This window comes from Scardinius erythrophthalmus, assembly GCF_964197995.2.
Source record: "Scardinius erythrophthalmus genome assembly, chromosome: 25".
Classification (NCBI taxonomy): domain Eukaryota; kingdom Metazoa; phylum Chordata; class Actinopteri; order Cypriniformes; family Leuciscidae; genus Scardinius; species Scardinius erythrophthalmus.
In genome coordinates this window covers 30,022,295-30,048,266 of record NC_138245.1, presented here as the reverse complement: position 1 = coordinate 30,048,266, position 25,972 = coordinate 30,022,295, and the positions used below count along the sequence as shown (strand labels likewise).

The window sequence follows — 25,972 nt, the reverse complement described above, 5'->3', positions numbered from 1 at the left end:
GAGCGGAACAACCGGGAGCATCCTGACGATTGAAAGCTTCAACAATCGAATCTGATCCTGAATTCTTTGCCACACACTTGTCCTGGCATTTCTTGGCTCTCTCCCTGTTTAATCAAGCTCTCGTGCTTAAAATGTGTAGATTCAATGGCAAACGCAGTGTTACCTGCAATCTCTGTACCCACAGGCTTTACAGTGAACGCAGTGCATTGAGCCATTTTCATAGCAGACACAACTCGAAGTCTTTCAGCCACTCTCTCTGAAAACTGTAAGGCCTAAAAAAAAAATTTGTTTGGTTCCGGTTTCCGACCGACCCTGTCAATTTATGTGCGACCCAAATTTATTTTATGAGACTGGGGAAGAACGGTCTTTCACACATCGTTAATTAAATGACAGTTTCCTTTAAATGCTGTTTTACACTTAAGTAATCCGTTAAAAACTAAGTATTGCATCAAAACCCTTTAACTGTCAATTCCTAAAGTGAGCTATAACTTAAGGTTTGGAAATCGTAACATTAAGAGAAACACGGGGGGGGGGGAGTCAACAACATATCGCGGAACAGAGAGGGCACTGACAACATGCTGACAGACAGGACATAGTTAACATTACCAGCTTACTTTTAATATGAAACAAAGTCTCATTTGGTTATTTCACCTTTCAAATGTGGTCATTTTTTAAAGAAATGTAAACAATAAATACCGTTTTGTGGCTCTTGAATGTGTCGAACAGATCGCTGTAAGTTAGATCATCAGTTAAAACTAACTGATCGTCTCTTGCTTCTAGTTAATTTATAGCATCAAAATCAAATAAACCACATAAATGAACATAACAAAGAATGTTGTTTGACTACAAAAAGATGTCTGTACACTCCGTTTTTCAAGTTCAAATCCTCCATGTTAATCTACCATGAGATCGCCTGTCAAACTCCCGCGAAGGCTTTTTGTGTGTGTGTGTGCGCGTTTTGCGTGTCTATGGCAACAACAGACTTTAAACGGGAATACAGAATCACTGTCGTAAAAGTTTGATTCGCCCGCGTAAATTAGTAATATCAAATACAGTAGCGTAACTTTAGCCTAGTCCATATCAACATATTATTCTTTCTTTTGCAATGATGGACATGTGTAACGTGATAATTATTTGCCCATGCAACACTAGCATGTCAACCAAAATTGTAAAATTGGGTTTAAAAACATTTGAAACCGTGCTTCAAGAAGTCAAAAAATGCTCTTGTAGATTCGTATCAGCTGCCGGCAAAGTCGACAGAGCTGAGAAATGGACAGACCTAGCAAGCGATGTGGTGTCGACACCAACTCACCAGCTTGGTTCGGTTGTCAGTGGTGTGACGTCCTTATTTCAGTTCAGGTATTTAGTGAGCAGAGTCAATGGCTGCCATAAGTTTCCTTAAGTTCAACGGTTTGAATTGTTACATTTTATTTTGAAGATTTTCTGAGAAGATTTGTATTGAGGTTAATACTATTAAAGATATTAGATGAAACATTGCTTGAGATGTCTGGTTTTTAGTAGAAAAAAGTACCGGTACACTCATTTAAAATCAGCGCGCGTGTGTGTGTGTGTGTAAAACTGCCACTGGAGGAAAATAAATAAATAAATAAAATAAAAAAAAATCCCTACCGACCCATGACCTCAACTGACAACCAACCGGAACCAAACTTTTTTTTTTTTTTTTTAGGCCTAAGCCTTGTTTTCTGCTGGTGGATCCACATTCACCACATGATCGCCAACTACAGGAGTTAGACTATCTGTGACTTTAGACGGCTTACAGAAGAAATCTCTCTATGTCCTTTTCATCATCTCTCTTCATCTCTTTAGTTTTGTAGAGATGTATATATATTTTGATATATTTTGAGGTTGCGCAGTTTAAATTTCGGGAGCATATGCAAGCAAAATGGTTGCAATTTCGAGCCTAAATGTATTTTGAATTATGCATTATTATTTTTGGCAAAGCTTATGATGCTAGTGCTTCAGAAATTATATGCTTGTGTTATATACGAATTGCCCATCTTTGTTCACTCTACTCCCTATATTCTTCTCCTGTTAATCAAACATCAGTTGTGTCTCATGTCTGCAGTGGAGCTCCTTGGCCGAGCTCTCGACCCAGTCGCATGTTCACATCCAGTTTGAGGTATTTATAGACACCACACACGTCTAGCCTAGTTGTTGAGCTCTTGCCTGAGGAGCCCAGCACGACCAGAGATGCATGTTCGGGGTTAGCGGCATGTGTCTGTGCGCTCTTCTGTTCATTAGAAGATGCAGTCAGGGGATGTCTGGGATATGTGTTTGTGGCCAGGGTTTTTACTTGATTTTTGTGTTGCAAGTGAGGTCAAAAAGGCAGCCTAAGTGAGAAATCATGTCTCACCACTAGCCTGCTGAAATTCTTTCCAGCAAGTCGACAAAAGACATCTGCTTAAGATATGTTCCCTTCACTCTTTCCACTTAATGTTCATTTAGCCTCTTTCAGATAGATTTATATTGTTGCTCTGTGAGTAGGGATGGATAGATTTATTGAAGGAGGGGAAACGACAGAGATGTGAATGATAGTCATCGAGGGCTGATCGTTTTTATTTTCCATCTGGAGGGCGAGAGAGTGCATTACTGGACAGGGATGTCCCGTTTCCTCCACTGGGTGAACTCTCACCATTTTCTTTCCCTCTATAATTGATCACAGATTTCAGCATAGGACCACAACCAGATCTGGGACATTGTTTCCAGTTTACTCATAGTGAATTTGTAATGGATTTCCAATCTGCCAATCACACTTTATTGGTTCTCTTGTGAGTCGTTTAATTTCTGCAAATGCTATTCTGTACAGTCCTATTTTACTGTCATCCTGATGTAAAAGCTATATTATTATGCTAAATCATTATTAATGAGCCAGTGGTGAATCCTACCTCCGTTTGTCCCAACCAGCCATATTATTTTGTTTCTATTTCTGTATTAATCTCATCACACCAATCGCCATCGCTTTTCAAAGCTGGAAAATACACATCGAATATATTCCAATTGGTGGTTGTTGACATTCATAAAAGTGCAGTTCACTTGACACTGTGTGTGTATGACTGAATTGGTTGATCAATGATGGAGGCTAAATGTGTAATATTTATTTATTTCAATTACATTTTATTTCACCATGAGCTAGATATGTGTTGCTACGCATCTGGATTACTAGTTTTGGTTACACTTTATTTTATGGTGTCATTGTTACAGTGTAATTAAATATTTAAATACTGAGTAATATTAAGCAACTACATGTACTTACTATAGGGTTAGGGTAGGATTAGGGTTTGATTGAGGGTTAGTTGCATGTAATTATTTGTAATTAACTGTTAATACTATTGTAAGTACGTGTAACATATGTAACAAGGACACTGTAAAATAAAGTGTTGACCTAGTTTTTAATTAGTTTTTCTAAATGGAATGTAAGGAACAAATTGTGGTTGGAAATTTTGCATGTCAGTCTGCTCTTGCCAATAATTGAAAAATGACACTTGTTTTAATCCCTAGTCCTGGAGGATAAAAACAAAATACTTCTCAATCAAATTCAGAGTGTTTTCCGTGGCTCTGTTGATATCGGCAAGTCTTCATGAATTATCAGTGAGCCCATGACTGCCATATTGAGAAACAAATCTCAAACAATGGCGTGTGTGTGGCTGCAGGCTTGGAACAGGAGAGTTACTGTGACTCATCTCTGGATTACATAAACACACACTCACAAGACACTGTGCCTGAAGCTGCACACTGCTTTAGTGGGAGATGTTGCTATTATGAACGTTACAAACTTCAGTTCAAGAATCAGAAATAGCTCATTTTGCCTTGGCATTTTTAATTATTTTTATAGCAAGTGTCTAGCTTCGGTTCTGGATATCTGGAAGTGTGTGTGTGTGTGTGTGTGTGTGTGTGTGTGTGTGTGTGTGTGTGTATGTATACACACACAAAATATGTGTATATAATGTGTATATATAAATTCTATACACATACTACATTGTCACCACTTGAGTATTATGCAAGTGCATCAATTTTATGCAAGGTAAATGTAGCAAATGACATCTAGATATAATATAAATTATGGTTCTTTTTTGCATTTTCACTACATTTTATACTAAAGACAAAATTTTATGAAAGCATGATATATCGGCCACCATATTGGTATAGATTACACATTATGAAGTTAATTTGTGTTATTTTGTGCAGATATAAGGTATAATATTATGTTTATGTTGTATAAATATCTGCTTAATCTCATATAGGATGCGTTTTGTTGAGTTAATTAACCCGCTAACTTCAGTTTCCCGGTGTTCATTCAGCTCTTCAGCTTCGGCAGTGCTGTTATTTGAAACCGTAATATTAATTTTTGATGTTTCTCTTTCAAAAACAGTGATGCATTTTTTTATTATAACTTGCACTTTTATTTTTCTCATCATTTTCATCAACAGTATGGTTTAATTAAAATAATTTAATTTTTGTCCTTGATAATTCCAATTTATTTATCCATGGCACATGCATTTTGATTTTTTAAATTAATTTTAAAACTTGATAAAACTAGGCTACACTACTGTATATGTTTGATTGATGTTAAAGTGCTCTGGCTTTCAATGGTGAGACTTTTGTTTTTTTGTAATCAGGGTCTCAAAAATAATATAAAAATTTGGATTTAGACTTGCGTCATCATGCAAAATTTTCTTATTGGTGCATCCCTAGAAATTTTGCATATTGTTCACAGTATACACTATATACTGCACTATATGGTGTTGTATGCTGTTCCAAACATAACCTTTGCTTGTGTAACGTGATGCTCCACTGCTATAAGGATGTTTGTGGATCACCGTTGCATAACTCTATTTAGTTATGAACATCCCACAAGTGTGATCTTCCCCCATGTCTCCTGGAATGCTCTCCAACCCGTCGGCTTTGTTTCTTTACATGAGTTGCTGAGCAGATGCCATAGGGGCAGACGGCCAGCGGATCAGGTTCTGCTACTATTGTCCCGCCTGAGTTTCACTGCGCATGAAAATTGAAGGCTCTTCAGATCGGTGTGGAGCTCTGAGGGACTTTGGAGTGTTTTATTTCAGAAGAGTCTGGAATTATCACATGACAGGCTCTTGAACTTTGAACCGCTGCCTGTGGGAGAGGCGTAGATGCTGTTGAACTGTGTGGAGCGGACACAACTGCGCTGTTTTGATTTTACACAAGCGACGAGGATCCAGCCATGTTATCAAGCTGCTAAAGTGAGCATGACAGCATGTTCTTCTGCAAAGCGTCTGAAAGATAAATATTAAGACCACAGACGTTTGGACTGCCAGACATCTGCTCAGCTGATGGACATCTCACTATAAAGTCTGCTTTTCTTACACTTCAGGTAACAAGACTTTTCCAAAAAAAGAGGGATCGGCAGGCTTTTGAAGGAATGACGCAGTTCATATGGGAAAAAAATGCTTGAAATGTGAATCACATCTAGCAGGACATTTTTATTTGGGTGTGTTGAGGCCTGAACTGTCTCTGCTCTTCTCTCTCTACTTGTTTTATAGTTCACCCACCTGGATTATAGGTTTAAAGCTGGTCATTTAATAATTAATGTACTAAAAAACAATAATGTGTGTTTGAACAAGGCCTTGAACATATGCTGAATATGTTTTTAAATGACTTGTACTGTATTCATGAGTGCAATCTGCTTTGCTCTGTTGACGTATTTCCTGTGCCAGCAGGAAGTTGTTGAAAGGCTTGTTCCTCCAAAAGGACTCATCTTTTCCCACTTTATTCCCATAGTCATGCCAAACCTGGCAATATTAGGAGAAATTACATGCTTGGAAAACTTAAATTTTTAAAGAGCATTTTATTGGACAAAAATGTGTACACACAATATTATGTCCAATTACATATGCATGTTAAAAGTTTATTTTGTCATCTTTAAGATTTGCATCATATAAATAGCCTGGATTGATGTTTTGGAAAATCTTTATCATTGTTTTGTTATATTTTCCAGTAGTTCCTCAGGGTTTATAGATCGGATCAGGGTGTCGTGGTTCTCTAGACTCCATTTCTCCTGACTTCATTCAGTTAGACTCATTTCGCAAAGTCTTAGTGACTGAGATAATTTCATATTCTGATTCTGCCCGTTTGCTCTCTGGAGCAGAAAGTCCACAGGTATCACTGCTGACCTTTTGAACCCACAGCCTATTTATGTCATGCAAGCACGGGAAACTGGGTGTAAGTTCAGCTTTGCCAACTGGACGGCTGATGTGGCGTGACATAGCTGGAATCATTTAGATGATATCTGATGTTTTAACATTAAAACAGTCTGTGATTAATAGTCTTAATGAGTTGTCGACTTGTTCCTTTTATTGGCAATATCACAGTACTGCACACTACCTTATATAATGTTATGGTTTGATGGGAGCCAGGGTGATTTATTATAGTTAAAAGCTAAAACCAAGTCAAAAACAGAAAAAAGGTAAATGAGAAACAACTTGTATCTCTCATGTGGTGTTGCTAATATTTTCAAGTTGTAAAAGGGCTGTACTGTAAAAGATTAACAGTGCAAAGTTGAATCAGTTGAGTGAGTCTGCTAGCAAATATTTGCACCTAACTTTCCTCATGCAAAGTGTCAGTAGATCCGTCCCGATCTCTCCATAAACCAGTAACAATCTCTCTTTCTCTTCCAGTGTTGTTCCAGCTCCACTGCCACTGGCTATTGATAAGGTAAGCGCTCGTGACTCGCTTTCTTTCGTTATATGTGCAGGATGTAAGGTTGTTTGTCTCCAGATTAAACTTGATCATGAATGAATGATTTCCAGTTCATTATGTTCTTTATAATTGTGTCTTTTGGATATCAAACAGCATGCAGCTTTTGCTATGTTGTCCTCAAAGCAGCTTGTTATGAATGCCATTGATTTCCATGTCCTTGCTGTTGCTAAAGCCTTGAATTAACATCAGCAAGCATTATATGCCGCTATCTGAGGTTTCCATGTGGTGTATTTGTGAACAGTCCTGGAGGTGGTCCAGATGAAGTTAGATAATGCAGTTATCCTCCGTGTGGGATGCCTCTGTGGAGCTTTAACAGGGAACATTTTAGTTGTGTGGCGGATCGTTCCCAGTCGTGCACAGAGGTGTCTTTCTTTGCAAGTTTTAAATATATACTCGTGCTTAATCGCATTAGTCTTTAAACAGAAATCGAATAAAGTCGTTCTCTTCTCTCTTTGTTGCATCAAATGCTATTACTGATAGCATGTTGATGAGATCCTAGACTCAAACTACATCCCAATTCACAATTGCAATTTAGTGAAGTAGTAACTATACCTTTCAAAAGTTTGGGGTTGGTGAGATTTTTAAAAATGTTTATGAAAGAATTCTCATCTGCTCAATCATCAAATAGGGGTGTGAACCTGCACTGGTCTCACGGTTTGGTTCGATTACGATTATCATGTCATCGATTCAGTTCAATTCGATATCACAATGTTCTCAATTTTCAATTTTACTTCATGTATACAATTTTGTCAATGAATGCAAGCAGTCAGATATATGAACTGAACCTTTAATTTTACCTGCTCAAAGAAAACACACTTCTTGAATGTATCAAACATTAAACAAAACTCAAGTCTGGGCACAGAAGACAACAGGAGCATTGAGAACACACAAAAGTAAATACTAAAAGTGATCGCTGCCATTCATCCACGACATGAGACCGCAGCTCTGCCAGGCGTTAACAGCTCGGGGTGACAGCGGCTGACGTGGCTTCTCGAGTTAGTGGTATTACCCCCTGCATATTTTATGTGTGCGTGACATGATTTACACACAGCGTGTGTCTTCTCCAGGTCGTGCTTACCAGGTTGTTCATGAAAGCCGAAATGTGCCCAGATGTAGGCTTTTAAAGGGATGGTTCGGAGTAATTTCAACCTAGGGTCCTCTGCACCATGACCTCGAGTCAAACACCCCCCCAGAAGCTTTTTTTCCCTTTAGTCATACATTATTAAAGTTAGAGCTTATTTAGAGATATCAGCCGGATGGCTTAGTGCAGGCGCTAATGGATCCAAGGCTGTATCTGGTGAATTACCACACTAATAATGCCCAGAATGGTCCCAAACTTCAACTGTAGTACAAATAGGTTCTGTACTCATAAAACGAGGCATTGTAAAGTTTGTAAGTACATCAGGAGTTTATTTAAATAACACTTGCCTGATGGCTAATGCTACCGCTAACCCGGACATCGAGAAAAACAAAAAAAAGTAGGGGTGCACCGAAATTTCGGTCGCCGAAATTTTCGGCCGAAAATGCCATTACAGGGCCTGAATTTCATTTTGGAAAATGGGGGGGAAATCCCCCCTTAGGTGATTCTTATGGGGGGGAATTTTTAATTTGAGGGGGGAGTTTAGACTTTTTTTTTAATTACATTTATCTCGCCTAAATGTATGCTTAGCCTACTCATTGCATTTTTACAATGGGGTCATTTTGTTCTTAAGAATTTACACAACTCAAGGAAGCTTGATTTCAATCTTTGAATTAAATTGAAAAAAGTAGCACAAATAAATACAATAGAATAAAGATATCAATAAAGAGAAATAAAGAGAAAAGTTTTTGAAGAGCTGTTTGTGAGGCTGCTTTACTCTATGTATGTGTGCAGAGAAAAAAGCATCTCTCAGACAGCGCGCAAGTACCGAAGAGTTTAAAATCGCGTGACTGTTTAAACTGGTGAGACTTGAAAAGACGTGCAAATGGTAAACTTTAGTTACTCGTGATGCAATGCTGGCCCGATCGACTCCCGAAACGCGAGAGTGTATTTCCGCCGCCTGCTGCGCGCTTAACGATTGCATTGTGCAACCCATTTTGAGAGACGCGAGATAGAAGACGCAGTGCCGCTGAATCACTCACGCTGTTTGTGAAATTGCGTCTCGCAGACAGTTTTAAAATGACTGATTTGATTTTCAATCTGCGTGGATTAATTTACTAATACAACCTGAACCTACATGCTAAAGTGAATCAATGTTTGCGGGAATTTCCCGCATTATAAATGGGAGACCTGCGGGAATGATAAAAAATATGCGCAATACCCGCAATCCCGCACCGAAATTCAAGCCCTGCATTATCGGTTTCGGGCCGAAATAAAAAAAACTGCCGAAAACGTAAACAGAAAGTGAATGCCACCCGCCCCTCCCATCCGTGCGCAAGCGCTTAGGTTTCACTCACGGTCGAGCTGTTATCACGCGTCTGCCTATCAAAGATTAAGCATGTCAGAGGGCTGTCACTTATTGCACAAGCGATCGGACCAACCAACACATGTTTCGAAAACGAAAATAGGGAACGGCCTTCTCTCGGAGCGCGTACAGCTCGTCACGATACGCCCGCAGCGAACGCACGTCACACAGCAACTGCAGGTTCTGACACACACACACACACACACACACACACACCTACACACACACACACCTACACACACACACACACACACACACACACACACTCACAAAATAGCTTATTTATGTATAATATAGCGCATAATAAATGTAGCCTTCAGTAATGTTTTTCATTGATGTTATGGCAGTCCACATTGCTGTCTTTACGTTCGTCCTAATGCCTGTTTAGTTGTCCGTGGATTTGCCTATGTTGAAAACGCATCAACGCCAAATATAGGCAATTTACTAACGATTCAATGAACACTTATGTCTCAAAAATCGAACAGGATTTTTTTTCACAAAAGTGACAGCCCTATACGTGAGGACACCAAAGTTGCAATATGTAACATTTGTTCTGCAAAAATCTCCAAAATTGTGGATTTTTTTTTTTGCTCAACTTTTAAAAAACTATTTTATTTAATGGAACATAAAACTTGAAGGATAATATTATTTGGTATTATTATTTATATTTATTGTTAAAATATTGTATGTTTTGTTATGTAACTGTTAATAAAAGTTTGATTATTATATTGTGATTTTTCATTTAAGATCCATTAATTTCAAGCAATTTAAATATATATATAAAATGTATAAGTTTTTTAAAAGAAGCCATTTTCGGCTTCAGTTTCGGTTTTCGGCCAAGTGCATCCTAAATTTTCGGTTTCGGTGTCGGCCCAGAATTTTCATTTCGGTGCATCACTAAAAAAAAGAAAAGAAAACGTTGTAACACTACATCCTTATGCATCGCTTAAAAGCCCGTAAAAGTCCTGGCAGAAAGCGATGCATAAGGATGTAGTGTAACAACGTTTTTTTGGTACATCCAAATTTATTTGAGGTTTTTTTCGAAGTGTTGACAACTTAGTGTTAACTAGGGCTGTCGCGATAACCGCAAAATTGTAAAACCGCGCTACTGAGAAGCCAACCGCAGAGGAATGCAAGTAACCGTAGCAACCGCGATATTCGCATTTTTCTTTTTTCATAAGGCTATACCCTTCTTGTTTTGAACTTTGTGCATGTGTATTGAATGTTAAATAAGTTAATAATGATAACAAGACTGTTTTTATCATGGTGATTTGTACAGAGGCTTCATTGATTTGCACTTAAGACTTAACAGACAGTGAATGAGAGAGATCGACCGAGCGCGTGCGATTATCTGCGTCTGTCTTTGAAGTCAAGTCATATATATGCTTGAAAAGCTTTCCGTGTCCAAGGAAAGCGAAATTTGTCTTGTCATCCTCTTAACGTTTAGGGATTTACCATGAATGGCAACAGCGACAGCACTGGTCAGCGTTCCACAGCGCGAGGAAGCCGTGCGAATCAAAAAGCAGCGAGTCACGCATTGAATCAATGCCATTTAAGCGTCAGCTTCAGTGTTACCCATGCGACGCATTGCTGGTCAGCTCAGCCTTGAAAAGTGGAGCTTAACATTAACTTAACATTTCATTACTATCTTTTAAAGAATCAGCGTTTTTGAACGTGTTCGTTGAATGAACGGTTTAATGATTCACTCAGAGACAGTCCATTGCCATAACAGTGTAATGTGCGCTGATTGACAGCCTTTCAATGCGCAGAGACGCTGTTTAGTTTCGGTTACATTGGTTACTGAAAATGTAGGCTACTCGTTTTTGTAAATATAAATATATCTAAATAAATAAATGACGATAATACCGCATACCGCATTATTGAGCCACTCAAAATTCCTTCACCGCGACAGCCCTAGTGTTCACTAATAATTGTTGCAAACTGGTACTACCAACAAAATATTAGTGCATTCCTGGAACTGGGCGTCTTTACACTATATCCTTATGCATCGCTTTCTGCCAGGACTTTTATGGGGTTTTCCCAAATCACGGAAGTGACCTCTACGTTCGGGTTAGCGGTAGCATGAAAGTGTTATTTAAATAAACTCCTGATGTACTTACAAACTTTCCAATGCCTCGTTTTATGAGTACAGAAACTATTTGTACTACTGTAGAAGTTTGGTACCATTCTGGGCATTATTAGTGGGGTAACTTACCAGATACAACCTTGGATCCATTAGTGCCTGCACTAAGCCATCCGGCTGATATCTCTAAATAAGCTCTAACTTTAATAATGTTCGACCAAGGGAACAGGTCATGGTGCAAAGTCTCGAGGTCATTGTGCAAAGGCTCAGGTTGAAATTACTCTGAACCATCCCTTTAAAGTAGTTGGAGCATTTTTAATTACACTCGCCTCCCTCTGCCATTGTATGCTACCACAACATATGACGTCAGAAAAGCGTCAGTAGGCCTGTCACGATTATGAAATTTGGCTGACGATTAATTGTCTAAAAAATAATTGCGGTTATGACTAGGGCTGGGTACCGAACGTCGATACTTTTATGGTATCGAAAAAAATATTTCGATCCTATGAGTATCGAAAAATTCTTTATTTTTCGGTGCCAAATTTCGGTTCCAAAAGCATCTGAGCACGCAAGCTTATCTGTCCTCTCTGTAGCCTATATTGACAAAGAGCGGAGCTCCGACCCACACACACACGGAGAGGTGCGGACGGATCAAACTGTTGCAGTTTTGTTGAAGTCACAGAGAGTCACGGTTGGTCTCAAGTGTGGTAACATTTTTTTTAAAACTTCACGCAGACAGCGTTTGCTGCGATATGAGCCGAAAGCGGTCACGGTGCTGTTGACGTTACACTTCCTCTTCGACTACTAGACAAGCAGCCACAATGGTGGTTTCTCTGCCCTGATGACCGACTGACTGACTGACAGGCAGTCATTTTATTAATGTTTGGTGACGTCTACATTAATCCGGATACATTTGAAAATGGCGTTTTCATTTATAAACGCTCTCCGTCCGCACTAGCGTTTTCGGACGTTTCAGTGTGGATGAAAAACTTTTGAGAAACGTCAAATTCACCTTACAGCGCATGCCTAAAACCTAAGTTATCGCGCAATTCTTCTGACAGGATAATTTTATTTAGTAAAATATCTCACCATTCACTGATGCGGTCCAGGTCGCACGCAGTCACCATGTTGGTCTAAAACGCAACTGCTCTCATGTATTGCCGCAGGACAGCATGTGAGTAGCCTAAATTCTGTCATCTTTGCAGGACTCTGATATGAAGAGTGTGCAATGTAGAATATTTTAATACCGTATAAGTTAGCAACAGTGTAAAAGTTAATAGCACAAAACAGGCACAATACTGGTATAATGGTAGGCCTACAATATGCGTCACATAATGGTTTTTAGTGTGGACGTAAGGCCAAAACGGAGAGAAAAATATATGATTTTTATATTTATAATAAATATATAATTATATATATATATATATATATATATATATATATATATATATATATATATATATATATATATATATATATATATATATATATATATATATATATATATATATATATATATATATATATATAATAAAATATATAATAAAATATATAATTTTCAAACGAAAACGTAGGCTATGGCCTTACTGAGTGAGCAGTTTTACCAGAATTTTTTTTATTTTGATAACTGTTTTGATTCACAATTAAGGTGGAAAATAAAAGCTTTGTGTTTAATGTATTTTTGTTGATGTTGAAATTAATTTTAAAACATATTATGGCTATGGTATCGAAAAAAGTATCGTTAGGAATCGGTATCGAAACTGAGTTATCGAAATTGGCACCGGATCGAAAGATTCTGAACGATACCCAGCCCTAGTTATGACGATTAATTGTCAGTTTTAGGGCTTTGACGATTAATTGTCTGTGTTAGGGCTTTGGCGATTATGCCGATTAATTGTCTGTTTTAGGGCTTTGTGCTTCATTCATTAAATAATTGTGATAAATTTAATCCTTTGTTAGTTATCATTTTGCAGTGTAAGATTACAGTTAACACCTTTAAATATTAAATAAATATATTCAATAGCTATGACAATTTGTTTATTAAACTTAGTGAGTGTATAAATCAGCAGCAAAAAGTAATTTTTGAAAACATCTGCACGGTAATTGAATAAAATCTAAACATGTTAATAAAAACAAATGTGCACAAACCATGATAATATGACGCGCTTCAAAACAGAGCGGAACAAAGCGTGTATGCGCATCGCGGGTGCAGAATGATGTGCTTAATGCAACATGGAGTCACAGTGCGCAGCGTGCGCAGCGCTGCACAAGTGCGCATTTAAAAGTTCACGGCACAAAGTGAAGAAATGTCGAGGCGAGGGCACAAATCCTAGTGTAGGCTATATCAGTCCAACAGTTTGATCATTTGTTTCTTCACAGTTTTAAACTCCAGTTATTGCGCGTCTGATGCCAATTCATAGTCCTTGTAAAAAAAAAAAAAAAAAAAAAAAATCATATCCTTGTGCTGTGTAGGCACACGGTAGCAAGCGAGTCATTTAGAAACAGCAAAAAAAACTCCAAAATAAAGTCATTTTATACAAATCCACAGCCCTTTATCTACAGATGAAGCATTATAACGTCAATGTCACATTGGAGAAAGTTTTACCGTGTATCCTGTCGCAACCGGACGACGCGCGCTGTTTGAATGCTGCACGGAATGATTGACAGCTGCAGAGTTTGAATGCTGAACGGAACGATTGACAGCTGCAGACGAGTTTGTGAACTTTAATTTAACAATGTAAATATACTACTGTCCCTCACATTAAGCTTTGAAATGGCTTCAGATGACTTTGAATATGTTGCTGGAAAACGTAATTAGTGCTTGTCTCTTTATTTTGGTTCTATCTATTTATTTATTTATTTACTCCCCCTTGTGCCGTAGGCCTATAAAAGAGCGCAATAATCGCGGTTGTCTGAAACAATCGCGGTTAGATCAAATAATCGCGATCAGACGGTTATTTAATTATCGCGACAGGCCTAAGCGTCAGTACATTATAATCGGTTATTACTGAACTGATACCGAATCGTCCTCATCTGCATCACAATGCATCGTAGAAACGATTAATTTCGACACCTCTATCACCAAGGCTGCATTTATTTAATCAAAAATAAAAAGAGTAATCATTGTGAAATATTATTATTTTAAAATAACTTTTTCTATTTGAATGTATTGTAAAATGTAGGCTAATTTATTCCTGTGAATTTTCAGCATCATTACTCCAGTCTTCAGTGTCACATGATCCTTCAGAAAACACTAATATGATGATTTGAACAAAAAACATTTATTATAATCAATGTTAAAAATAGTTGTGCTGCTTAATGTTTTTGTGTTAACTGATACATTTTTTCAGGATCCTTTGACGAATGGCACGCTCAAAAGAACAGCATTTAATCTTTTGTAACATTCTTAATGTTTTTACGGTCACTTTTGATCGATTTGATGTGTCCTTGCTGAATAAAATAATTAATTTCAGTCAAACAACAAAAAATCTGATCCCAATCTTTTGAACAATTGTGTATGCATACTTTTTTGAGCAAACTTCCCTCACAACCTCTTACTCAAGGAGTCCGATGGTTCTCTTCTGAGTTCTGACTCTGCTATAGCAGTTTTTAAATGTCGAAACCTTAAAGTGAACTAATAATGAATGTTTTAGGGAGTGTTTCGGATTCACTCAGGAGTTGTAACTCGGCCAGATGGATTAGGAAAAACAATTAGCTAATGATATCAGTGTACTGATGGGGCTTGCAGAATGATGGCATCATCTGCATCTGTGATGACAAAACCATGCATGTGTAAATCATTGCATCATCACTCTGAGCCTCCATCTGTTGTACTGAAGATGGTGTCGATGGGCTGGCGTCCCCCTTAAACCCCATGAATGCAGATCGGCCAATGTCACATCCATTCCCAGATGCATATAGCGCTTCTATATCTGACGCTGTCAATATAAAAATACTCTTTCTGACTTGCTCTCTGCTCTGGGAGTGTCTCATCATGTGGATTCAATAAATCTTGAGTCACAATTTCACTATTTGGAACATTGTGGTAACAATATAAGGAACAAGGCCCCTATTCAGCTAGACTGGGTTCATTCAAGGTTATTTCACCTTTTCAGAAGATGTTTCTTTTGGTGAGACTGAAAACTGCTTTTGATTGCATTGATTTAGATGCATCAAGGACATGTGAAAAGATGCTCAATAGATAAGTGTTTCATTGAAGTACACAGACCTGAGGTTGTGAGAAAAAAATAAAAATCTGCTCACATTTTATCTAATTTATTTTTTTTTTTTCTGTCATGCAGGTGTCTGCAAATACACCCAATATGTATTCTCAGGAACTGTTTCAGCTCTCCCAGTACCTGCAGGTATGGAGCAACAATGACCTCTACAGGCCATCTGCAGCCATTAACTATCAAAATGATGAGAAAAGATGAGATGTTTGTCCATTTCATGTACTGGCCTTGAAATGTAATATATTAATACAGTAAATTAAACATATATTTAGTTAATAGTGTATATTTATTATATATATAATAATGCATGTTGCATTTGATTGAAAATAGTAATATTGTGAAATATTATTTACAATTTATTATAGCTGTTTTTTAAAATATAATTTATTCCTGTGACGTAAAGCTTAATATTCAGCATCATTACTCCCATCTTCTTCTCCTTCAGAAAACATTCTAATGTGATGCTTAAGATACATTTCTGATTATCACTGATGTTCAAAACATTTTGTTGATTCATAGAAATGATCTTTGATTAATAGAAAGGTCAAAGGAACAGGATTAATTTGAATTTTTGTAACAATCTAAAAGTGTGTTACTAAGTTAATTGAATGTGTCCTTGCTGAATGAAAGTCTTCATTTCTTTTTAACAAATTATTGCCCACAAACTTTTGAACAGTGGTGTGTGTGTGTGTATATATATATATATATATATATATATATATATATATATATATATATACACATATACATACACAATATATATTTATTTATTTAGGGGTGTAACAATATATCGTCTCAGAGTATATCGCAATACAGAAATGCAACAATATGTATCGTGTATAGTGACAATATGTATTGTTTAGTTCACCCAAAATATAAAAAAAATATATATTTTAAAATTACGAATTTTCAAAAAAAATAAGTTTTCGGAGTTTTAGTGTCAGTACTACATTAAACTACTATATATAATGCTGAATATAATGTATAATAGTGCAATGGGGGAATATTTGTGGGTCCTGATAATACCAAATGTCTTATATTACCAGTATAAAGTGGCCTACATTATTTTAAATATATGTAGTCACCGTGACAGAGTGCATATTCGTCTATTTCCATTCTGTATGTTCAGCTTCAGAATCATGCATATTTTTATTGTGGTGTCACCATTGTCCTGTGCATTGGGTTACCAGCTCCATGTATATATATATTTAGTGATCAGATATTGTTGATGTTCTGCTTGTGTCCTTCAGGAGGCCTTACACAGAGAGCAGATGCTGGAGCAGAAGCTGGCCACTCTGCAGAGGCTGCTGGCCAGCACACAGGAGGCATCAGAGAGCAGCTGGCAGGTACAGCACACATCACAATTAAAGGATTATTAATTATTCAATACAGGTGGCTTTTTTAGGCATGTTTAGTTGCACTCAGAATATGTAACACTTATGATATGATAACAAGGTCTGTTTATTGTTCTTTACAGGCTTTAATCGATGAAGACCGGTTACTTTCTAGATTGGAGGTGATGGGGAATCAGTTGCAAGCATATTCAAAAGTAAGGCCCGCGTCTGCTTTGAGTATTTGAAATATGTGCTCACAGAAATACATCACTGCATGCTGTCTCCTCAGAATCAAACAGAAGACGGTATCCGAAAGGAGCTTGTAGCCTTAACAGAGGACAAACACAATTACGAGACGACAGCCAAAGAGTCCCTGAGGCGGGTCCTTCAGGAGAAAATCGAGGTGGTCAGGAAACTGTCCGAGGTGGAGGTAAAAAAAAATATATATTATATTGATTATGCAAGAATGAAAGAGCCTTTTTGTCCTTAATACTGGATTGGATGTTTAAAAATTGAGTTAAATAGCCAATTAATGTAAAGTTCTTTAACTGTAATGTAGTTGCAAAGTAACTTTTAGTTAGTAGAATGTCTAAAGTTGACCATCGAAATAAAGTTATACTTAAAATCACAAACAATTCTTCCATTTAAGTACTATAGTTACTATTAGCATAGGTTACATAAGCACTTTAGCACTTTATTTCTTGTCACACTTGTCGTGTCGTGGACAAGAAACATGTCAGACTAAACGTTGCTTTCCAACTAGTCATTGCATGCCATCTCACACGCACACGTTCACGCATACGTTCACTCGCACACATACACTCTCGCTCACTCACTCACACAAACGCACTCACTCACGCTCACACACACGCACGCACACACACTTACTGTCGCTCACTCGCGAGCACACTCTCAGTGTCACTCACTCTCTCTTACTCACTCACTCACATGCACACACACTCACTCACTAGCGCACACACACACACTCGCTCACTCGTTCACTCACTCTTGCCGGAACCCATCGTGGAGGACTGGAAAAAAAATTAAACATGCTAGACTTTTTATGGTGACGTCGTGAAGCATCGCAGACGCGGCGTCGGTTGTCGCCCACTATGACACACTATACGATATGAAACGATCGAATCTTCCGTCCTGACGCCCGTTGTCATTTACGAATCCCCACGACACCCTACGTCAAACGGATTGTGCCAAAATCGTGCTAAAATCGTGTAATCTGAACCAGGCATTACAGTCTACTAATACTCTAAAAAGAGTTGGTTGACATGTAGTTGCAAAGTGTGTCTAAAGTGGATTATCGAAATAAAGGTTCTATCAGCTGTGTGTTTTTGTATTGCAGAGGAGCTTGAGTAACACAGAAGACGAGTGCACGCACCTGAGAGAGATGAACGAACACACACAGGAAGAGCTCAGAGAACTCGCCAACAAATACAACGGAGCAGTCAACGAAATCAAGGATCTCTCAGAAAAGATCAAGGCATGTCTATCAACACCCACTGTCGCACATGAACCCTGTTAAATTGCTAAACCTGTTAAATTTCGAAACTTTTGTGTTTAGCTGGCCGAGGGCAAACACGAGGAGCTCACTCAGAAAGGCCTGAATGAGAAGAAAGAGCTACAGCTGAGGATTGAAGAGATGGAGGAGAAGGAACAGTCGCTTCAGGCTCGAATCGAAGCTCTGCAGGCGGACAACGACTTCACAAACGAGAGGCTAACGGCCCTGCAAGGTAAAATACACACAATCATGCAGCATTTCAGTACTGGGCTCTTGGTTGAGAACGGTGCACATCTATAACACGGTAACTAAAGAGATGCACCCGGTTGTGGAGGAGCATCTGTCGGTATAGAGCTCTTGTTTTTCTTTTTGGTCAAAATCTTCTCGTTGTCGTTTTCCAGTCCGGTTAGAACAGCTGCAGGAGAAAAGCATAAAGGAAAACAAAAGCTTAGGTGAGTTGGAGACGCATGCGTCTGCTAGTGTGCTGCTAACCTTGCATCGCCTCTGACTAATTCAGCATGGGAGCTCGCCTTTGGTTGCCTATTTTTTTTTTTTTTTGTTCTGTCCCTTTTTCTTTCTGTCTGTCCGGCTTTGCTTTCATTATGACCTTCTCTGTCTCGAAGGCCTTGATCTTTTCCACTGAGCATGTGTGTTCATGTCGACACCTGTGTGTACGGTCTTAGGAGTCTTACTTAACTCTTCCCCTCTCATTTGGCCGTTTGTCACTAAGTTCTTCCTGTGTACTTGTTTAATGAATCCGTATAGGAGGGAAGTACTCTGAGGAAAGGAGTTTTAGTGTGAGCTGGTTGGCCTGTTTAGTCATTTGTATTTTGTACTAGACTTCTTTGATTGATGATAAAGTTCTGAATGTTTAGGACCCATTTTAATTCAGCTGACTGATGATATTATTAATGTCATTTAGTCAGTGTTTTAATTAGGGTCAGCTCTAAACTCTGCCGGAAGATTGGACACCATCCATGTAGTACACAGCAAGGCCACTAGGGTTTGAAACAAAGCCCAATAATCACAAATTTATATTCCCAAACACATTTCTAGTACTATGTTCTCTGGAAGAGATATAAGAGGCAGCATCTCAGAAATGAAACTGCTGTTCACCTTGATGTGGTGTACCACATAACCTCTTGGCAGAGACGTTCCTCTCATTGAACTTTCCCTTTATCATTCATTTCCATGAAGCGCACTGACTTCAGAAATGATTAGGATAGTGTAGCATGTTTTTTCCTTCTTCACTAAGACTCTTATAGGGAACATCAGCCTATGAAATCCCGAAATTGACTGGAAAACTTCAAAGATGGTGTCGTTTGACATCAAAATGCGTGGTTGTTAAACCATGAGTGATGTGCATGTCAGGCCTTAGCTGTATCTTGCCTTAAGCTTTTATAATAGGGCAGCCAGAGGGGGAAAATCTAATTGCTATTTTTCTGATTTAAAAAAAATTGTGATTGCAATTTAAAATGCAATTTTTTTTATTATTATAATTATAAATAGTTACATGTTTTCTGTGCTTGTTTGCACAATTTGGCTGAAACAATGTGATGATATATCCATATATCATTTGAATTATTATTATTTTTATAGTCATAAGATAAATTAATAACATTAGACAGATTACCAAACCGAGTTTTTATTTTGAATATTTTATTTAGGAGATTCCCAGAAAAATTCAGTGTTTCTGATACTTATAAGAGGTGGAATCATCTCTAAAAACATCATCCTTGATTGATTATCAGTGTCAGACCTCGTTGTCACACTGTTTGTCCTAGTGTTGACAGGTTAATGACAGGTGTCAGTCAGTCTCTTCAGGGCAGTGAGGCGCAGGTCCACGAATAGCTGCAGTCTCCAGTCTGTGTCCTTGTCCCGCCCTCTGCATCTCTGTTTGGTTCCGTCTCGTATTGTATCCTGTAGATCTGGCTTATGTTTTATGATCATCTGATGCCCCTCGATGTGTTACTCCATTTGCTGTTCATTTAATGGAGGGTTTTTCTTTCTTTGGTAGACCACTTTCTTTTAAAGAGTGGAGGAGACTGCACTTTAATCCAACAGTACATTGAGTGTCAATGTGAGTACACCGCATTCTTTCCAAAGTCTTCCAAAGCCATACTAATAAATAATCTTATTAATGAGCATCAAAGCAGGACGCAGTTATTGTTGTTTAACTCTGTAAAGTGAGGAAGGTGTTTACAGGGACATGAACTCTAAGAGGGTCTCAGACTGCAACTAATGTTATTTTTTCATTTGTGACCAATTTAAAGTCTCTTTTGGCGATTGTAGGGAACATTTGCCTGTGTCCATATGCGATTTATTGTTTGTAAATTACATTTATGATTCCTGAACACCCAACAAGAAAATGCGATGTGAACATATGACTCTTGTAAAGTGATTTTTTATTAAGTAATTAAGATTATTTGAGTTTGAATCAGACTCACTCAGAAAAAATGAATTATTCAGAATCGTTATTGAGCTCCCTCACTGAACCACAAGTCATTTTAAACCGAGAACCATTATAGTTATTTGTGCATTAGGATCAGCAGACTTATTTAGATGACTTTTCTTTTTTTTTTTAAGATGCATATTCACAAAATACTTTTATTTTAATAAAATAATGAATGGCATTTTAAATAACAAATCCAAGTATTTTACAAAAATATTATTGGTTATTTTCTAGCATAGTGGAGTCCAATTGTAAGGTTGATTGTGGTTGACATGTTGAAAAATAATGGAACTTTTTTCCTATTTTTATTTATATATATATATATATATATATATATATATATATATATATATATATATATATATATATATATATATATATATATATATATATATATATATATATATATATATAATCACTTGATATAGATTGCTTACTTCTTCCCATTTATATATATATATATATATATATATATATATATATATATATATATATATATATATATATATATATATATATATCGGAAGAAGTAAGCAATCTATATCAAGTGATTTTTTTAAACTGGAAGCTTAAAGTCTTTTGGTGTTGACTGTAGTTTTCAAGCTCCTCGTTCCAAATCTTGTGAAATGCCTCATTTTTTTGACATTAATCCAAAAAATTTTAATAGTTAAAAAATGGGTGTATGCTTTGATTTGTATTTCATCTCAAGTTAGTTCTATTTTCTTGATCTTCCTCGAGCTAAGTTGCTGTTTTATGTATATTAAGCAATACGGTTTGAGAGGCCATACTATATGTGAAAATATTACACTATATTACAGAATGGTGTGACCTCGAGTGCATTCAGGATTTAGTATTGACACTTGTCTGTTGTGCAATCTTGAATCTGTCTGTCTATAGCTAACTATAATCTGTCTATGAGATTCATATAGTCTCTCTGTGCACAAGTAAATATCCTTCTCCAAACCCTATGAAACGAAAACACTCTGCATGCCGTCTGTTCTCCCTTCACCACCAGCTGACCTGGATTTTCTCTATTCCTGGGGATTTTCCCTCTCACCAGCATGCGTTCTGAGGTCTATGAGCTTCCACTGATGCTTTTCATGTGTCATTTTCGCTTTGTTCTGTATGTATGGAGAATACTACAAATGAGTTTTTTTTTTTTGTGCTGCTGATAATGTATTTAGTTGGGCTGCGTCAGTGTCCTTTAATAACTGAGATATGATGTTTAATGCTAAATATTAAATAGTTGCATCAGGCTTGATTTAGTGACCTTAAAGAGATTTATACTAACATGACATTTCTCTTTTTCTAACCAGCGGTGAGGCAGCTGAAGGAAGCTGTGGACTCGTCCATTAACAAGCTGTCCAACTTTGACGGTAAGCGTGTGTGTGTGTTTTAATTGATTGATTTGTAAAGGGCTTTTTCGCACTACATATTTTGGGGTGTTCATTCATTTGAGGTGAACTTCTGGGATGTAATTCTTGTGGACTCAGGAACAATTTGCAGTTTGTGTGCTAGTAATCCTGTCAGATAATACAACTTGAGAAGTGACCTGTCCATTTGTTTTCTCGTTGTATTCCACAGAGGTTATTGATGCGCATCTTCAGAATAACCAGACGACAGTGGACAACAGCTTGGCCAGTCCAGACAGGCTTAAAGGTATCGTCACATTTCTGTCACTTCAAGTCTGTTTCTTTCTAGATTAAGCTAGTTTTGAGAGAACTGTCATGTTACATTATAATGCAATCTGATTGCAATGAAAGCACAAAGTCCCCACCCCCCCCACCGGCCTCAATTTAAAACCAAATTAAACAAACCACATGCTCTGGGTGGCAGGAATGAACATTACAGTTATTTTTAGCTTAGTCAAAGAGCATGACCAGGTCAGGGTCATTACTGCATCATCACCATCATCAGTCATGATTTAGCTATAGATATCAACTATCATTATTGTTATTGCTATTATTATTGTTGTAAATAATAATAATAGTTAAAGAAATATCTGTTGCAACTTTTTCATTTTAAAATGTTTAAATACAGTCCGCATAATAATGTAATAATAATTATAATAGGTAAGAAAACAAAAACTATTTTTCATTTGCAATTAAAATGTTTAAATCCTTTCTGCCTAATAATAATTATAATAATAATAGGTAAAAAAAGGCCTTTTCTTTTACGGTTTAAAATGTTAAAACCAGTTTGACCTAATATTATAAAAATAGTTTAAAAGTTTTTTGTTTTAATGTTTTCATTCATTCTGGCTAATAATAATAATAATGAGTAAAAAAAAGGGGTTTTGTGAACTTTTTTTATAACTTTTTTTTGTTTTGTTTTCTTATTAAAAATGTTTAAATCCATTCCACCTATTACCCCCTTAATCAATGCAGAAGAAAATGGGTAGTTTCGCTCTGGTCCAGGATATGACCTCATTAAAGCTGCCTCCTTGTGATGAGAGATGCAGATGATGAGGTGGCATTTAGACCTTGACCCAGAATCCAGCCATTCCCAGATGCCTTGACCCCTCAATCCCTTTGGATTAGAAACTAAGATTACGACCACACGGATTGGGGATTGGACCATAATTCACTGGTCATCAATTACCCATGACGATATAATTTGTTTTTTCTCTGTCAGTCCCATTGAGTCACCATTCGCTATATTGAGTTCAAAAGATCTATCATGTGATGTAACCGCAGGAATTTTTGAGGTTATATATTGATTAAATGTTTGTGCAATGTTTGACCTGATGTCTAAGACTAATGAAAGTCACTGGACAGCATTTACCTTCCAAGTTCCATTGAAAAAATACTGAAAATTTGAAGTGCAATTCAATTTATATCAGGTGATGCATTATTTGTGGTATGAACATGTTGCCAGAAGCTTTTTTAAAGACTGCCGTCACCTCTCCCTGTTCAAACCCCATTTATAACTCATTTTAGTCCACATGGACACTACTGCAGCACAGCAACTAGTTTAGCATGTGACTGTATGTCCGTTTTGAAGCCCAGGTCACTCAAATGACCATGTGTGGGCATTAACTACCACCAGCCAGAGAGGATGAACTACAGGGGGCTCATTCACTGCCTGCTATTGTAGATCCAGAGAAATCTAGTCTTATATATTAACATCCTACAAATGCACTCCTGTTCAGACTAAGAACTTGAAGCCGAGAGCCTAGCAAGGTTGCGATCGCTGTCATTCTTGTTGCTTTGATGTTGTTTTGAGTTGTGTCCCCCCTCTCCTCTAAGTGGTCTCTTCCGCTCTGCCTCCATAGAAAACCAAATAGACGCTAAAGAGTGCGACATGTCAGATACTCTGAGCCCCAGCAAGGAGAAAAGCAGTGACGACACGTCAGGTATGTAAAACATGGACCTACTTTTAATATATGAATTGCTGTTTTGGTTTCTACAGCTTTTTATTTTTACATTGCACTTTTTTCATTTTTTTTTTTTAAAGCGCAATTTAATTTTATATATACTTTTTTTTAAATATATATATATATATATATATATATATATATATATATATATATATATATACACTAATTATTTTTTTCAAACAATCTTTTGTTCTTTTATATTTGTTCTCAATTTTTTCCTTTAATTTATTCTCTTTCATACTTTAATGTTTTTATTCATGCTTTCTCTCATTCTTTCTCTCTCTCTCTCTCTCTCTCTCTCTCTCTTTCTCTCTCTCTCTCTCTCTCTCTTTCTTTTTCTTTCCTTCATTCTTTAATGTTTTTATTCATGTTTCCTCTCTTTTGCTCGTTCCCTCGTTCCAGACGGACAGATGGATGAGCAAGAACTGAACGATCCCCAGAACAGGGTTTCTCTTTTGAAAGGTAATCCCTCCATTCTTTTTGAGTTGAGCTTCCCCGTCTGAAATGCCAGTGCTGATCTGGGTGTGTTTGTGTGGTTTGGCTGAACTGGAGTGTTAGTCACCCTCTTTATCTGCACTCATTAGAGGTCAGTGGACTGGCATGCGGCACAACTGTGCATATTAACAGGGTGTGTTATTCCCCAATGTGACTATATATGGTCTCCATCTGCTGGAGGGGACAGCGGTGGGACCCACAAGGTGTTAGTAGTGGGCTTACCATACAGGTGTCTCTGCGTCATCCTGGTTTATCTCCCTCCCTTAGATCTTCCCCTCGTCCCACTTTATGTTCCAGTGGAGGACAGTGTGGAATGTAAACCAATTACAGCCCAATTAGACACTGAGTGCTTTCACAATGTCACGTACAGCTGCTGTTCAGGCGTCTGTCAGTCAGAAGAAAATGGCTGCTGATAGGATCAGGGTTGGTTTGAACTGATACAATGTGTCTCTTTTTAGACTTCACAGAGTTCTAAATGTGTTTAGTGTTACATTTTCAAACTTTGAAAGTAATTTAAAGGGATACTCCACCCAAAAATGTTAATTCTGCCATTTACTAACCTTCATGTTGTTCCAAGATGGTATGACTTACTTTCTTGTGTGGAACATTTAAAGAAGTTTTTTTTTATATACAATGGAGGTAAAAAAAACTCCGTTCTCAACTTTCTTTAAAATATCTTTTGTGTTACACAGAACAAAGAAAGTCATACAAGTTTGAAAACGCATGAGGTTGAGTAAATGATGACAATTTTCATTTTGGGGTGGAGAATCCCTTTAAATTACTCTGAAAGTTTGAAACTTGCACATTTAGAAAAACAAGTAAATCGGATTTTAGTGGTTCTTGCTGAGACTGTTGCTCGTACCTAGTATTTGAAGAAAGCATTGACTAAAAAAAGACTTGACAAGTCATATCTGAGGGTGAATGCAACATCTTAAAAAATACTCAGAACATTCTTGCAACTACATAGCAATATTAAGACTCCACCCGTATTTGCATACTTGCAGGTTTAATCTAGAGAATATTTAACAAGCAAATGAATGAATGGTGATGAAATGGACACGACAGTAGCTGAAGTGGCACTAGTAGTTGTCAGGGTGGCGAGGGGATGCAGTTCATCTCAGATGTCATCAGCTCAATTGTGACTCACCCACACAGGTTGAAGATGTCTGCTCTCACCCTGCTGAGTCACACCAGACGGCAGGGCATGCAAACATTTGACTCCCACACGTCCATTTCCATGAAGGTTTATCTGAAGATGTGCCGTATAGGCATACTGCATAACAT

General features: G+C 37.4%; 1 protein-coding gene across 7 annotated transcripts in view; it reads left to right on the top strand.

The window, feature by feature from the left end:
- Positions 1-25,972, top strand: part of slmapa (sarcolemma associated protein a) — a 70,175-nt gene that overhangs the window by 28,738 nt on the left and 15,465 nt on the right. For 2 of the 7 annotated variants that reach the window (XM_081357359.1, XM_081357360.1), the window contains exons 4-16: positions 6,675-6,711; positions 15,585-15,647; positions 16,766-16,861; positions 16,993-17,064; positions 17,139-17,279; positions 18,207-18,344; positions 18,426-18,594; positions 18,764-18,814; positions 20,380-20,442; positions 22,131-22,190; positions 22,399-22,473; positions 24,089-24,169; positions 24,596-24,655. In XM_081357359.1, coding sequence (XP_081213485.1) covers positions 6,675-6,711; positions 15,585-15,647; positions 16,766-16,861; positions 16,993-17,064; positions 17,139-17,279; positions 18,207-18,344; positions 18,426-18,594; positions 18,764-18,814; positions 20,380-20,442; positions 22,131-22,190; positions 22,399-22,473; positions 24,089-24,169; positions 24,596-24,655 — 1,106 coding nt within the window. Of the gene's footprint in view, positions 1-4,933; positions 5,372-6,674; positions 6,712-15,584; positions 15,648-16,765; positions 16,862-16,992; positions 17,065-17,138; positions 17,280-18,206; positions 18,345-18,425; positions 18,595-18,763; positions 18,815-20,379; positions 20,443-22,130; positions 22,191-22,398; positions 22,474-24,088; positions 24,170-24,595; positions 24,656-25,972 lie in introns of those variants that run through there. The other 5 variants (XM_081357362.1, XM_081357361.1, XM_081357365.1 and 2 more) reach the window with 4 other exon arrangements.